At 42.8% G+C, this 15,878-nt stretch overlaps 3 protein-coding genes across 10 annotated transcripts in view; 2 read left to right on the forward strand and 1 right to left on the reverse strand.

Annotated features, from left to right (window-relative positions):
• The window catches only part of kcp (kielin cysteine rich BMP regulator), a 30,198-nt gene extending 29,361 nt beyond the window's left edge, over positions 1-837 (forward strand). For both annotated transcript variants that reach the window (XM_088299550.1, XM_088299551.1), the window contains exon 46: positions 201-837. In XM_088299550.1, the coding sequence (XP_088155676.1) occupies positions 201-421 (221 nt within the window). In that variant the 3' untranslated portion in view covers positions 422-837. The remainder of the gene's footprint in view (positions 1-200) is intronic.
• A 418-nt stretch (positions 838-1,255) lies between these two features.
• On the forward strand, positions 1,256-8,239 carry LOC148335189 (uncharacterized). Of its 7 annotated transcripts, none has more exons than XM_088299533.1 (18): positions 1,256-1,427; positions 2,208-2,300; positions 2,565-2,665; positions 2,750-2,845; positions 2,987-3,162; positions 3,250-3,388; positions 4,016-4,123; positions 4,193-4,312; positions 4,369-4,477; positions 5,128-5,248; positions 5,330-5,514; positions 5,584-5,863; positions 6,075-6,376; positions 6,450-6,605; positions 7,214-7,375; positions 7,435-7,539; positions 7,613-7,701; positions 8,084-8,239. In XM_088299533.1, exons 1-18 carry the CDS (start codon positions 1,296-1,298, stop codon positions 8,175-8,177), a joined length of 2,568 nt encoding a protein of 855 aa, XP_088155659.1. In that variant the 5' UTR covers positions 1,256-1,295; the 3' UTR covers positions 8,178-8,239. The 7 variants fall into 7 exon arrangements, with proteins under 7 accessions (XP_088155659.1, XP_088155660.1, XP_088155661.1 ...); XM_088299534.1 differs by having other exon boundaries at positions 7,619-7,701; XM_088299535.1 differs by having other exon boundaries at positions 2,570-2,665; positions 2,772-2,845.
• A 9-nt stretch (positions 8,240-8,248) lies between these two features.
• dnaja2b (DnaJ heat shock protein family (Hsp40) member A2b) lies at positions 8,249-15,729 on the reverse strand. Its single transcript, XM_088299543.1, has 9 exons — positions 15,486-15,729; positions 14,485-14,544; positions 13,075-13,301; positions 12,782-12,862; positions 12,570-12,703; positions 12,283-12,479; positions 12,046-12,190; positions 9,539-9,666; positions 8,249-9,469 (listed from the first exon to the last, which is right to left on the reverse strand). Exons 1-9 carry the CDS (start codon positions 15,561-15,563, stop codon positions 9,281-9,283), a joined length of 1,239 nt encoding a protein of 412 aa, XP_088155669.1. The 5' UTR covers positions 15,564-15,729; the 3' UTR covers positions 8,249-9,280.
• Positions 15,730-15,878: the final 149 nt, after the last annotated feature.

Below are 15,878 nucleotides of genomic sequence, written 5' to 3' on the forward strand. Positions count from 1 at the left end.
AATACATTTTTACCCAAGAAGAAACTGAGTCTGCCCTCAATCTTGTGATTTAATATGCGATTATTTTTTTCAAGGACTTCTTCACATGTATTATTTTATTAAACACAAGCAATACATTCATCTGGATGCTGCTAAACACGATCAGATGTATTGTACTTAAATGAATGAATAATAATAATAATAATTCTGGATGTCTGCAGCGGTGAGGTGCCCGGTGGAGAGGGGCTTCGTGTTTGACGAGTGCGGCCCACCGTGCCCTGTCACCTGCTTGAACGTGGGCGCGCCGCTTGGCGTGCTGGAGAGCCACTGCTTCAAGCCCTGCGTGCCAGGCTGCCAGTGCCCCGCCGGCTTGGTGCTGCACAATAACTACTGCATCAATCCCAGCAAGTGCCCCAAGATCATCCACGGCAATCAGTCGTGACGTGTCGCAGCTGGAGATGGCCCAATCAACAAACAACCATTCACAGCTAAATGATTTGGAGTCTTCAGTGAAGCCAACATGATTTTTGTTTTTGGAATGTAGGAGAAAGCTAGAAACTCCACTTCCAGAGCCGAAATTCAAACCCCCGAACTTCCAAACTGTGAGGCAGACGCGCCAACCACAACCTCACCGTGCTGTCCCCCCTTCAACAGTGACATGCAGTACTATCTTTGACCACAAGGCGTAGTAGTTTCACTTGAACATTCGCCTCTAGTTTTTTTTTTTCTGAAAATTTTTTTCGTAAAATATTTTGATGTACTGTGTTCCAAATGGACATACATGTTCTTCAAGCACTGTGCAAAGTCACATGATCTCAGGTTTTTTGGGGGGGTAATGAATAAAGCTCTTACTAATAATGTCCAATGTTAGTACGAATTATTTTAATTCCACTACACGCATACAATCACACAGTTTTTGTTTGAGATACATTTAGATCATTGAACTGTTTTACAAAATGTTCTTAGTTTGAGGTTGTGAGGTGCAGCAACAAATGTCGTCAACACCTATGAGCAAAAGATTATTTTTTAATCCATACTTCATTAGAAAAAATAACTTCAAGCTCTCATGAAAGTTCTTGTATGTAAATTGTGAGGGAAAAGTCAACTTTGAAATCAGGCTGAAAGAACGAAAACATAAAGCCCTGATGCGCTGTATTTGTCACTTGATCCTGCTGTCCTCTTGGTGACTGCGGTAACCATAGCAACAGCTTGTATAATTCATAGGCCTGCAGGTGGGGCATCATGGAACAGTTGAAGGAGACTTTTAATGGGACTCGTTCAATGAGGTTCCATCTTGCTGTTGTTCGTGAGGTTGCATGGCTGCTGTGCAGCAGTCGATGGGTGTGAGCCAAGAAGACGAGTTCTCCTGCGAGGACGCGAGTAGCCTCCACCGTAAAGCGTTTTGTGACGCCTGCAGCGAGGATGAAGTGCGCATGGCGGTGAAGAAGGTAAATGTTGCATTTGGATGAGAAAGAGAACAAAACTAGGCTTATTTAGTAAAAGAAAGAGGAAGCAATATCGGCACTTCATTCAATTATTCCTGTTATTCTTAATTTTACATTTTTTTTCTCAAATAAAAATACAAATACCTTTTCTTCATATATATACTTTCTCATAGAATTCTCCATTTATTTTTGCGATAGTACCTTTTTTTTTCCTCATAATAAATCTCATAATATACAATAATGTCCTCATTACATTGCAACTTTATTTTTGTAATATGCTTTTTGTCAGAGAATTGTGAATGTTTTTACAATATTCATATTTTTTCCTCATAAAATTACAACTTTACTCTTGCATAGATGCAAATATATTTCACAATGATAAATTATTCTTTTTACAAGAAAATTTGTAATTTTATTCTACATATCTTTATTAAAACACTAATAAAACCGCTAATTTATTATTTTATACATTCATTTATTCTAGTGTTTTTCCTAGTACAATTCTGATGTTACTTCATAATATTACAATTACGTTTCCATTACAAAATAATCACATTTGAAGGTTTTACTTAACTTAATTTCAGTCTGAAGAATTAAACAAATGATGAAAATATTAAATTTTTATGATTTCTGAGAACCACTTCACATCTTCGCAATGAGTTTATCAACATCAGGCATTATGTGACGAGCATTTGCAACATGACTATCTCATAAAGTTGCTTTTACGTTTTTTTCCTCCTAAAATACTGACTTTAGTAACGTTAAACTTTCGCTCTGTATTAGCTTTCACAAAGTGACAGTGAATGGTCCTGCATTGGTGAGTGCATTTTGGATGTTCTCATCGAAATGAGGAGATTGAAGGAGAAGAAGGAAAAGGTAAACACAGTGCTAACTTGACTAACGAGTTGAATGCATCCTTTCAACAAACTCATCACTCAATTTACTCGTACAGATGCGGCCGACAGTAACTCCTTTCATGTGTTGTCATTTTGCATTTGTGTGTTTGACTGTGTTGAACTGCCAGCATATTTGATGTTTGCTCAAATTTTGGCTTGGAGCACAAACCAAAAACATGAACCAAGCAATAATCTTGAACTACAAGTTGGGGCGCTCATGATTGTGTTCAATTATACTGGGAAGTGCAGCAGCTTAACGCAGGACATCTGGACAAGCCACATGCATGCATCACTCCAGTCGTCACTGACGCCACTGTGCGCAAGTGCCCACACCGAATCACACAGGTAACAGCACTCTATGGAATATTAATAAGAAGTTATTATTAATAATGTTTACTGAGCGATGTGGCGTAACGTGTATCACCCAAGTGTATGTTCCTCAACAATGCAGGGGAAGACACAGGGGGAAGAAGACATGAGAGGAATCCGGCATCTCCACAAGGCAGCCAGACAGAGCTGGGCCAGGTAAGAAGGTCAAAATATTAGGAACAGCTGACAGTGGAGTGCAGTGAAGTTGTCCAACAAAAGCACACATTTCAATACAAACAAACAACTCTCTGTGTTAATCAAAGTTTGACGATCTCGTGTGTGCTCGTGTGAGTTTAGACTGGTGACAGAAGGCGTGCAAAGCATACTGGCCTGTCCCTGTCCAGTTCAAACGCGATTGGCCGCAGGTGAAACTTGGGGCTTGGCGTCCGGTTCAGATGTCGTCTTCTTGAACGAAGTCAAATACGACGTGGTGACTCGTTTGCTTTATGCTGACATGCTGCAGAAATACTACAGTAAGGACATGTTCAACAAGCAGTTTTGAAAAAAAACTATTTGGAACTCCACTTTTTTTTTTGGGGGGGGGGGGGGTGATGTCACAGGTGTGCATGTGTGGGAGTCTCTGACGCCATGGCGACGTCATCATGAAGAACTTTGGCTTGAGGAGCTCGCAGAGGAAGCTTTGGCGTCTGACGACATGATCGCTTTGGCTGAGCTGCCGGGGGCGTTCACAACATACAGGTTCACTTTTTAAAACATAAAAAAAAAAACTGCAATACAAGTAGAATGGCATTTTAAATTTGGCATCTTTTTTCTTCTTTTTTATACTGCGATTTTATTTTTGCAGTTTTACATTTTCTGGTAAAATTATACCATTTTTATTGGATAATTAACAGTTTTTTATCCTGTTTTGTTTTTTTAAATCACAATAGAAGTAATTTCATGATGTGAAATGTTTTCTCATCATACTGTTTTTTTAAACAAAAATCTTATTACTAATACATATTTCTTCACCATTCTGTATGACAGTTGTTTTTAATGCAAAATAATACAGTTACATAAATTAATTGATTTATTTATTTGGTTGTCTAGAGGGAACCAATCGCCATTTTCTGTGGAAAATAAAAAAAATCTAATTATTAAAATGCTTATTGGCAGACTTTTATGGTGTATGCATTGATGATGAGCATCAATTAGCCACATTTTATTTTCACCATTAGCGGGCCCTGACCCAATCCCCTTCAAATAGCAGTCATCTGTTTAGTATTTGTTTCTCAAAGAACTTTGAATTTATTCTTGCAATATACAACCCCAACTAATGTTGGAATTTAATTTAAATATATGAATTTAAACATTATTGTCCTCCAGAACTTGTCCTGAGTCCAGAAAGGAGTGCTTCACTGCAGTTTCTCTCTTATATAAATTAAACGCGTGTCGTCAACAAGAGAAGGAAGAACTGACAGCCTTAGCGGAGAGGTACAAACAATTCGTAAACATTTTTATACCTTTTTGAATGATTCAGTGTCGTCTCTTGTGCCTTTGTAGGCTGGACATGAAAAATGCGAGACTGTTGTGTTTGTACATTCGCTCAGCAACACTCGTTGCTCAAAGAGAAAAAACAGCCTACGATGCCTATTTGGCCGTCAGACAATCCTGGCACACCTGGTGAGATGAACTATTGCAATTTCGACATGACCCAAATTGATTCTGCGTCTCTGCAGGCCGCATGTTCACAGTCCATGCAGAGAAGAGCAGGCTGCCGCATTACTGCGCTGTGATGACGACATACATGAACACATGAAAGATGACGACTCACAATTATCACAGCAGGTACTGCCCAATATTCCAGAACATAACAATTTTGGGCCAGTGTTAGGCTTTCAACCTGGGCTATCAAGTTAGGCTTAAGATTTCAATGGGAGGCCCAAGTTAAGGTTTTAACTGAGGGTTTTGAGTTGGTTTCCAAAATATGATTCTTTCATCCGGGTTGGGCTTTCGTGCCAGGGTTAAGATTTTGCCCAAAAATATCAGAATGTTTTCACATTTAGTTTTTTTTTTAAAACCAATTTTAAACGTTTCCGTCCCCCGCCTACTGCCCGAAGATAGCTGGGATAGGCTCCAGCACCCCCCGTGACCCTAGTGAGGAGAAGCGGTACGGAAGATGGATGGATGGATGGACGTTTCCGTCGGATTGGTGTGTAGAGGCCTTAAAAGATGAACAGTCCTACTTGTATCACTTAATATTATGAGGGTGTATTAGTGGCCCCCAGCCAGAAAAAAAATGACAAGATGAGACAAATCATCATGATGTGATTTAAAGTCATCAAGACGAGATTTTAAGTCATCATGATGGCTAGGGTTAGAATTTGGAATTCAATTTTGGATAGGAATGTCGTCCAATAAATGTTTAGGTGTGTATGTATCCGGCCTCTTGCGTTGCATGTTGTATCTTAAATAGAATTTTTTAACTCCAATTACAGTCGTTACTGCAGTTATTGGTGCTGACGCAGCAGCAGGAGAGAAAGCAGCTGGTCCGCCTTTTGCGTGGAATCACTTTGGAGGACGTACAAAGACCAGCTCTGAAAGATTCTCTTAAAACAAGTACTGTGTACATATTCAGATTACTTTTAACTGCTTTGCACAGCTCACTCGTGAAAAGAAGTCATCTTTGTTGTCTTATAGGTTGCATAAAGAGGCTGCAACAAATCTGCTCCAACGGTGAGAATCAAGCCCAGTGTGACATCCAAAGACCCCCTTCGGAGTGGTCCAAACACCAAATGGAACGAGCCACCTTGGTCCTCCTGGTCGACCTCCTGGAAATCCAGGGGAGGCAAACGTCTTCATTTCTTCTGGCACTGTTGGATGAGGTAACGCAAGAGATGACGTCATCCAATCGAGTGACAAAAAAGTGACTCAAGAATTTGACTTGGTTTAAGAATTTGCATCACCAAGCGCTGAGACAAGAGTACCAGTCCAAAATCCAAGCGCAACACCTGCACAACAACCTGCTCCAACTCCTCAATCCCGATGCCCTTTCATCGACTTCATACGCTAAATTGAGCAGCCAGGAGCAAGTCCCGCATCAGTCCAGTCCTGCAGAGGCCCAGAACTTCACAGCCGCTCCGCGTCAATCACAGACGGCAGCTGACACAATCAGCACACAACCTGATCGAGTCCAAACGGAGGACATACCTGATAAACAGGGCGTCTGCGCAGGTACCGCCAAAATAATAGGATTTGCAATTGATGGAATTTCAAATTAGCGCTCAGGCTTCACGCCAAGGGTGTCAGGCCAGAAATTGGGTTAACGTTCACATTCCAGTCAGTTTTGGGGTTTGTTCATTGTTGTTCTGATTAGAAAGTGGTGTACCCAATAAACTGTCCTGTGAGTGACTCCATGAGGTTGATACGCATTTACTCCTTCCAGGCTGTGGCGTGACACTGGGAGGTCTGCCCTATTTGGAGGTTTTGTGCGTTCCGGATACAGTTAGTAAAGTTGATGGAGGAGGAGGACACGATGATGAGGATCAAGACAATGACATGAAAAACTGTGAGGAACAGGACTCGCTGATCACTCTGGCTTGGAGCATGCGTTTTAAAGAGAACACGGGACATGATGTGGACGTCCAAACGCAGCCCTTTGGTGAGGCCGAACACACAGCCCGAGAGAGACGTGAAGGAGAGTTAAACCAAGTTCAACCTGCTGAGCAACGCTGCGGCCAACCAGAGGTGCTCATGTGATCATGTCACACGCACCATAAAATACTGCTGTTTGTCATTCAGTTCCTTTTTGGTTCACTAGTGCAAGTTGGAGGATCCAGCCAAAGAAAATGACAAGCACACAAAGTTTGTGTGTGGACAGCAGGCCTTAACTGGCTCACTGGATATGAAGACAACCGAGGGGGATAGCAACATCGTGAAGGACCTGAGAGCATGTGACCCCACCGCACAGGCTACAGTATGTTCTCACGTGCTGAAAACCAAAGGGGGGAAAAATATGTTTAAGGCAGCACCCCAGGAGCGGCATGTCAGCTGACCTGAGGCGCGAGGCACGAAGGTGCAGATGAAGTAGTTTAGATAGGTGAGGTGGCGAAAGATCATTTAGCGATTTGAAAATAGCACAATCTTAAAATGAACTTGAAAATGCACATGCAGCCAGTAAAGGAGGCAATAAGAGGAGTTAAGTGTTTCCTCTTTCGTGTTCCAGTCAAGTGGGGAGCAGCAGTTTTTTTGCACCAACTGAGAGATGTTTAAAAGAGGACTCGGCAGTGGCTGACACCACACTTCGTAACGGCAATCCAGCCAAGACACACGCAAATGTGTTATTACCCGTTCGTAGCTTGTTTTCGGAAAGGTCCACTTTCTACTTTTAAGCAATGTGGCAAGGACAGCGTGAGGATTAATTGTTAAGACTATAGGGCACCATGCCAAGGTGTCCGTTTTAGAGTACTTCATTTTATTATTGCACGTAATTGTACAGGTTGGACAAAGACGTTTGACCTGAGGTACCTCCAAACTTTGAATGATTCCATTTTCACAAGTCTCCTTCCGTTTCTACCCCTGCAGGGCTATCGCAGCAAATATGAGAATATGGCATCAAGGGAGGGCATGCAACCAAAAGAACCCGTCTCTGTCGTGGAGAGAGAGAAGACCATGCGTAAACTGGTGGACGTGCACCTCCGGGTGGAGAGGAAGCAGCAGAGGGACAGAGACAGACAGCAACTCAGGGTAAGAGAAAGGGATTAAGCTCGCAACGGCGGGAATGAGGAGGACCTTTCTTGCTTTAGGTCCAGGAACGTCTGTCCATCATCCAGAGCAGGAAGGCAAATGAGGATTTATTTGGGCCTAAGCACAGAGAAAGGATGCGACACCTCGGTAAAGACATACCACAAGTAAGGACGTTTACAATATTGGAACGACGAGTACACAACAGAGCAAATGAATGCATTTGTTGTTCTTTCGGAGGACAAGAGTCAGCAGAAGATGCTGGTCAGAGAACAACTGGAGCAGCTTAGAAGGGAACGCTCTTTTATCATGCAGTCCAGAAGAAAAAGGTAGTATGTCACAAAATTGGGGGGGGATGAGGCTTTCTGGGGGCACTTCAGGATCAACAAAAAAAGGCACTATAACCTTTTCAGGTCAACTTAATTTGACCTCTTAGCATTCGAATGAATGTCAGTTTAACGTTTTAACACTTGCTGCAAAACTTGATGCTCTCAAATGACCTCAATGACAAAAAAAAAAAACCTGGTCATTCATCCATTTATCTCCTGCTTCAATTCCAACTGGAATTTAAAGGCATCCTCATCATACTTGTGTTTGACAGCCTGACAACGAATTCCAGTGAATTCGTTTCAACCTAAAACCTCACCTCAAAGTCAAATATCGAGCAGCTTTTAGTAAACGTCGACATTTTGTGGGCTTTTCTTTCGAAAGGAACACCGCAGGCTTCAAGGAACTTCTGGCTCCAGTGCAGCTCAAAAACAGAGGAACTGAAGACGCGCTGGACCAAGACAATGGCTTAGAATGAGAAGCAAAACATGCAGCACCTGTATGTGCAATTCTCATTTGAAAATTAAACTCTTCATATGTAAACAATGGTGGACTTGCAGATTGTTTATTATACAGTTTAATTATCGGGACAAACATAAGCATTAACAGTTATACCACTTGATCAATGACAACTTCCTGTAGTCTGCAACCAAATGTACACACTGAAGCGCCGTCAAGTTTTTACCATATAATGTCCGCCGCTAAAAGATTGGTATCATAGAACGTGCTGTTTCAGTGGCACAACAAAATGCGTCAATAAGGTTTGGGAGGGAAATTTGTAGTAACGCGAGTTTGTCACACTATTAGGATACGTACGGTCTTTGAGTTGAGAGCTGTCGACTTTGTTGTGGGAGATTTGTTGGCAAACATTCAACAGTTTGACAGCATCCGCTCGCGTTATGTTAACTTAAACAAGGCAGCGGTAGCGATTGCCTGAGAAAGCCAGAACATTCCAAAGCAGCTCCGACTTGACGGGCCACTGCATTGCACACACACAGTTCACAGATTAGGTTGAGTGGTCTCATAAAACACTTAAACATAAAACTTCAAAAATAGGTACTACAATTCAGGACTTTGTCATCTACTAGCGAGGTGACAGCACGGGGGACCATTTTGTAAAATCATGGCTGAGGATGAGGCTGTGTGGAATCTTCAGGCTTGACGTCTGTGTGTGTCTGTGTGTGTGGACCCAGGTTGGACGTCATCAGCAAGTAAGCAGCATGCTTGTGTGTGATAGATTACACGAGACCATGTACACTATTTGACAATATTGTTTTTTTGGGGTTTTTTTTCTTTTTACACGAGACCAACTGCTGTTTGTCAGAGAAAACAGCCGACACGGAGGTCTGAGTCAAGTTTTGGCCTGAGGCTTTGTTGAGCACTACTGTCCATGAAACACAAAATGATCACCAGACTCCAGCATCTCTTATGGGCACCATAGAACTGAGGAGGGTGCAAGTGTGTGCGTTGGGTGTGTCTCCGTGACAGGAGAGAAATGTGCATGTATGTGTCAAGTCTTGAATGGTGTTGTAACAGTGTGGCTGGAGGAATGATGCATGTAAACACGCATCAATGTCGTCTCTATTGGTGTGCGCATTGCACCCCCGGCCCGTGATGGCCGCCCTCCTCATCGGAGCTGTCGTTGTAGGCTTCTCTCCTGGCGCCCCCGCCCGACCCTTGACTGCTGTCGAAATCCGTCAGGTCCACTTCTTCGGCGTCGGCGGAAATGAGGGGATCCTCGGCACGGCTCGGCAGCAGGCACTCCAGCTCCTGTCAGAGTGAATTTTGATCATTATCGGCGTTGATGCTTTTATAACTTGTCTCGACAATGTGACTCACGTTTAGCTTTTCGGTGCTAATCCAGTTGTTCTCTGGGAACTGCACGTCAAACTTGATGTAGAGGTCGCCCTTCTCAAAGGGGTTTCTGTACTGTGGCATTCCCTCTCCCTTAACCACGCGAATGCAGCCTGAGAAACAGCGAGACACAACAAAACAAGACTATTTATCCGAACACAAGAAGCACAATACGGAAAAAAATGCTCGCTTACATTGGGGATCCGTTCCAGACCCACCCACGTTTGATGAAAAACCACAATAGAGAAAGCCCATATGAAAACATGTTTTTAAAAATAGGTTCAGCCCTCCCATATGCAAAAGAGTTTTAAAACACACTGAAAAAGTATTTGAACAAAAAAAAAAAAATAGAGGAGCATCAAGTAACCCGTAACGCATTTATTTTTTCAGGGCAATGCTGCAATACTTAAGCAATTAAAAACATTTTAGGGGGACATCAACTATTGGTAGGACTTTTTCCCTTAACCACTAATAATAGGAAGGATTTACTGTACTTGATAGCATGCTGACAACTTCAAACAACATATGAGTATGATTAGGGCTGGGCGATAAACCGAAAATTTACCGTTACCGAAATGTATTAGAATGACCGACATCATTTTGCCCATGTCGGTAAATTCGGTGTCTAAAAAAGAAAAAGAAAAAGAAAAGTCTTTTCTGTCTGCGGAGATGTTCATGCCTCTTTAAGACGGCTCCAGCGCATGTCGTCACGTGACTCATGCGCTGGAGAAGAATGTAAACAGAAGACGCGTTCGTAGCTGGCGATTCAAATCCTGAAGCGGCTGACACGGCTGCAGACGAAGTAACGTTAGTTGAAATTGTTCCTGTCGCGCTTGTCCCGAAAAGAAATTGGACATCTGTCGTTTGGAAATGTTTTGGGTTCCATAAAGACAATCTTTGAGCAAAAGAACATGAACTACAAAGTGCGTCGTAAGCACCTGAAACAGCGCGTCCAACCTTTTCTTTTTCACCACCCACAACACAACCATGCTGTTGACTTGGAGCTTGTGCTAAAAGTTCAAAGTGAGAAGCAAGGTTGGACAAGTGACAACAGCCCATCACGGAGGCGACACCATACGAAAGAACGTCTCTGTGGTGGACGCGATAGCCTAGCACATAGCTAAAGATAGAGCTCCTCTAGTTACAGTGGAGCGCACAGGATTTAAACGCCTCATGAACGTAGCTGACAAGAGGTACGAAAATATTTACCGCAAACAGCACTTCCCGATACGGACAACATCGGGACGGGAGCCGCGACATGTCGAGCATTTTGCATCCACATCCGACTTGTGGTCGAGTCGCAACATGGATCCCTGTTTGAGCCTGAATGTGCATGACATAGACGACAAGTGGCGACTGCGCACCGGAGTACTCGAGACAGCACATTTTCCTGATGAAGCACACGCGTTTATTTGGCATTGGCATTCCATTGCCATTTTTTTCATTTTATTTAGCATTTTGTTTACAGGCGACTAGCGCCTTTGCACATTGCATTATTTATATTGTTTACAAGATACCTTTACACAAATCTAGGCCTTTGCAAATGGCATTACGCATCTCGGCACAATATATTTACATAAAAAGATTTTGTGAGAGGTACCCTTTTTCTCCCGTTCTTTGTGACATTGTTGAAGTCATGCAAAGCAAGCTATTTTGAATGTTTATTCAAATGATTTTTGTACTTCTATTTTTCATTGAAAGTAATGTGTACCAGTTGGTCAATAAAAAAAAGCAGTTAATATGCATTTCCTGCATTTATTTTGATTTTGGTCCTCAGGGGGAATTTATCGGGCATTTATCGTTAGAGGTAAAATTGCCCAATTTATCGCGATATTGATTTGAGGTCATATCGCCCAGCCCTAAGTATGATTATGTTGAAGTTGCTGACACCTAGTGGCTTCTTCAAGTGCAGTCAAGTGTTCATTTTGATACTCAAATCCAAATTAAATAAAATTAAAAAAAACACTAAGCCGGTTGTAAAATTCAAAGAGACATGTTATAAATCCCCCAACTATTTGTCACAATTTAAAACCGCATATATACGCTTCAAACACCCTAGCTGAGGGGCTATTTCATGCAAATGAGCCACTGCTCACCTCAACTACAGTAGACTTGTTGTGCCCAGTAAAATAGCGAACATGAAAGTGTACAAGAACACCCACAAAGACAAAAAAATAAAACTTTTTAAGTGCATTAATATATTTTTCACTCGCGGAGGCACCACTTTATCAAACTACACTCGACAAGTAGCAGATCTGTGCACAAGGAGACAAACAAACAAAACCCCACCATCCTTTGTTGACATGTTTTGTGAACATTCGAGTATGTGTTGCTTATCAGGAGCTAACGGTGATGGCTAATCTACAAATCTGTGCATCCAACAAAACTTGACACAGCTCCACATTAAAAAAAAAAATAAAATAAACAAAGGCCAATAGGAGTTTTGTAACTCTTAAGTTGATATTGCTGCACTGCTAAATAGGCATATGTACCTGGTTCTATAACTTTGCCAGGTGGGTACTTGACAAGGAGCTGCCGTCCATCCAGATGTGAGAGAGTCATCTGGAAGCCACACAGAGCCTCGACCAGGCCAATGCGCTGCACCATATGAAGGTCATTGCCTTCTCGGCGGAATTCCTGAGATGGACAATAAAAATAAATTAAAATTGGGGCTCGAATTCTATAATGAGCTCATGCATTTCTTTCTTGAAGCGTTTTTCTTTCCCTACCTCGTGTTCTTTCTCCTGCAGAACGAGGACAATGTCTCCAGGTTCCACACCCGGGGCTTGATCAGCTTCCCCAGTGAAGGTGATCTTCTGTCCATGTCTCATGCCTTTGTCCACGTGCACCTCCAGCAGCTTTGTTTCCTTACTCACCTTATGACCTTCACACTTTTTACAGCGATCTTTCTCGCTGATGACCTCGCCTGCACAAACACAACATGTGGACAAGATTTGAGATGATTAGTTTTTGATCCCACACACAAAATTGTGTGAATTGTTTCCAGTCACATTACCCTCTCCTTTGCAGTCTGTACAGACTGACTGCACCTGTTGGACCATACCAGGGGCCAGCTGTCGAATCACCACCCTCATACCTAGTCCTCTGCATGCCACACACTTCTGCACTGCGCCCGCTTTGCCCCCCTGACTGGATGGCAAATGGCAGAATGTCAGCACTGTCCATGTGGTGTACTTTCGTCATACTGTAAAAGTACAAAAGACTCACCCATTGCATACACCACAAAGGACGTTCTTGCTTAGCTGGAGTTTAGTAGTTTTACCATTGTAGAGGTCTTCAAGTGAAACTCTATGGCAGGGGGAAAAGAAAACCCATCAGTATTCAACAACACAATGTTGTCATTCACATTTGGAATGTCATATCTTCAACCAGCTACCAAGTCAAGGGTAGAGAATTGTGTGTTTGTAATGTGCCCTGGCACTTCAGAGACCAGATTACTTATGTACAAGCAATTAATAAGTCAATTTTCCATAATGTGTCCCTTTTCAGAGGTCAATTACTTCAGCGGGTGCACCATGTCTTCGCCTCGCCTCCGTCCTCCGTTGCGTCCTCTGCCCTGTCCCCCCATGAACCCAAAGAGTCCTCCGCCGAAAATGTGAGAGAAGATATCGTCCATGCCGGGCCCACCACCTCCGCCCTCGCGTAGTCCCTGTTCTCCATAGCGGTCGTAGAGCTCTTTCTTCTCTGGGGTTGTCAGTACTTCATATGCAAAACTGATCTCTTTAAACTGGGTGACAAAATTAAATACACAAAGGGACAGATTTTTGTTTGTTAGTTGCCATGTCAAAGTTTTAGCCTCAATCAAAAACCTAATATAAAAATATTAGGGGTGTCCCAATCTGATATTTGTATCAAGATTGCAGTCCGATATCAGCCCAAAAAACAGTTATCGGATTTTAATCGGACTACATCTAAAATCTCGAGTATTAGCAGTCATAGACAAGCAGTCCATTCGAGAATCCGCTCCTGTTCTTGTCTCCGGCAGCGTCGAGAGCGAACATGCATAGCCCACGTGATCCAAACAACCACTGGCGTAAAAGGAGATAGAAGACGGTCTGGGAGTCACCATATTTATTGAAAAACATTGAAGTTCACGGTCTAAAAAAAAAATTATAAATCACAAACTGCACGACGGTCATTCACTTTAAAGGGATTCAAAGTGGAGGCTCGCTTCAGTGGTCAGCCAGCACGACAATCGTGGGCCGGCCTGTGGAGTGAATGCTTCAGGCAGCTGACAGAAGTGTGAGAACGAACGGCCATGCCTTTTTTAATTTTTTACTCCCAATCTGATACCAATATTGCGGCCTGGGGTAAATCAAATACAGATAGCGTCCGATACGCTATCAGCAGGAATGATACATGTCACTTCACATTGAGCGCGGTTAGCCTCAAGTATAGTTGCTTTCAAGAGTGGAGAATCTGAGCAGGTAGCCAAGTTTAAGGGATTAATAAAACGCAACACTCCTGAGCATAGTAATTTCTCGTCAGTTCTTGTTCCAAATCACTCGTAGAGGCTTCACAGATGCGATTTGTGTAGCTTGCTTAGCTCTGTTTACACATGACCTCCGCTGCTTGAAGAGTCTGCCAGAGCGCGGCAATCCGCAATTTATTTTTTTACCATACACTTCAATATTTTTCAAGAAATATGGTGACTCCCACACCATCTTCTCTATCTCCTTTGCCGGAGTAGTCGTTTTAATGAAGAGGGGGATGCATGTTCGCTCTTGACGCTGCTGGATACAAGAACAGGAGCGGCCACTTGAATGTATTGTTTCTCTATGAGTACTCAACTCTGAAAGTTTGGATGTAGTCTGAAAAAAAATCCGATACCGCGTTTAAGTAATTATTATTACTTAGCTAAGAATACAATTAGTGCCTTATTTTTCTCGCCACCACTAAGCATTTCATACCTTGTCGCCAGCATCCGGGTTCTTGTCTGGATGGTACTCTTTAGCCAATTTGCGGTAGGCCTGTAATAAACCAAGAGTGGCACAGAAGTTGATAATATACTAAAAGAAAGAACAAACCAGAGCCTTGATCTCAGTCGGGTAACAGCTATGTTTCTAAAGAGGCTGAGGCATCAAGTCATGGACCTGCAGTCAAATATATTTGGACAACAGCAGGAGCATTACTGCCTTTGAAAGCGCCAGCCATCTTGACATTTCCTCTCATGTGCTCCACCAGAAAAAATACACCATTCTTTTGACAATGTGACAGCATCTCTTTTGATCTTGTGAAATAATCAAATGACTCAGAGGAGTTATGAATTAACAATGTTACGAGTAGAACGACAGCAGTCTTCAGGTGGTATCACTGTTTTGTTTTTTTAGATTTTTTCGTCAAAGCACGAGTGATTTTAATAAAGAGATGCATGACGTTTGACCATACTATTCAACGATTATATTCAATTACATTCCTGTCTATAATCCATTAATGTTAGGATTATTTAAGAAAAATGAGAAATATACTCAAAAGCAAGGGCACAAAACAGTGTATTGTATTGGTATATTTACTTTGTCCGACGTTTACAGAGCGATATGGCGACGACTATTTCCTGAAATGCATCGTCTAATATCCGGTGAGCTACGACACTCGTGGTCACTTGAGTTTTCTTTTAACGTTCAGCAGACAGTATTTTTTGTCCAGTGTCTGAATAAAATAGTGTCTGGTCCGCTATTCCGCAGAGAGAACACTGAAATGTGTTCCACCATCACGGTGGGAAATATCGTGCATTTTACTTCGCAGTTATCTCGCTTAGTTGACAAGCTACCTAGCGAGCGAATGAGCCAGCTAGCGAGTTAGCCAGCCAGCCGGCTAGCTAGCTAGCTCGTTTCGGGTAAGCGGTTCCTTAGGCCCATTTTACAGGTGACCTACATCGCCGGTTCGGTATTTTAACATGTAACGTCCTCACCTTTTTTAGTTCATTTTCAGAGGCCGACGGCGAGACGCCAAGGATGTCGTAGAGCTTCGTGTCCGGGACTTTCGACATGATGCTTGGGAGCCGGCTACCTCCTGCGGACGTTCAGCTGAGTGAAGAAGGAAACTAGCTACGCCGGCTGGGATCCTCCCGGGTTGCCAGATTCACACAGAAAGTCCCCCCTCTGACGTAGACGCCCCCAAAACAGAGCAGTCGCATTTCCAGGGGGCGGGCAGAGGGAGCTTCTAGAACTTCACACTGGGCCATAATCAGGTTTTATTATTAGCCTTACGTACCATGACGCTCTTTGTGACGCTCGAATGCAGAGAGCAATTGTGTTTGTATGAAGACCAAATACACAACCACGGGTGGGCAGGGCCATTTTTT

This window comes from Idiotropiscis lumnitzeri, chromosome 6 (assembly GCF_059441095.1).
Source record: "Idiotropiscis lumnitzeri isolate Australia: NSW breed Sydney's pygmy pipehorse chromosome 6, RoL_Ilum_1.0, whole genome shotgun sequence".
Taxonomy (NCBI): Eukaryota; Metazoa; Chordata; class Actinopteri; order Syngnathiformes; family Syngnathidae; genus Idiotropiscis; species Idiotropiscis lumnitzeri.

Excerpts from the sequence above, each read along its gene's own strand:
- dnaja2b (XM_088299543.1), bottom strand. The coding sequence starts at position 15,563 with ATGTCGAAAGTCCCGGACACGAAGCTCTACGACATCCTTGGCGTCTCG. Across the intron at positions 13,302-14,484 it reads ACCCGGATGCTGGCGACAAG|TTTAAAGAGATCAGTTTTGC; the intron begins GTATGAAATGCT and ends TTTGTCACCCAG. Across the intron at positions 12,704-12,781 it reads CTTTGTGGTGTATGCAATGG|TCAGGGGGGCAAAGCGGGCG; the intron begins GTGAGTCTTTTG and ends TTTGCCATCCAG.
- LOC148335189 (XM_088299533.1), top strand. The coding sequence starts at position 1,296 with ATGGCTGCTGTGCAGCAGTCGATGGGTGTGAGCCAAGAAGACGAGTTC. Across the intron at positions 2,301-2,564 it reads TGAAGGAGAAGAAGGAAAAG|TGCAGCAGCTTAACGCAGGA; the intron begins GTAAACACAGTG and ends TATACTGGGAAG. Across the intron at positions 5,864-6,074 it reads TAAACAGGGCGTCTGCGCAG|GCTGTGGCGTGACACTGGGA; the intron begins GTACCGCCAAAA and ends TACTCCTTCCAG.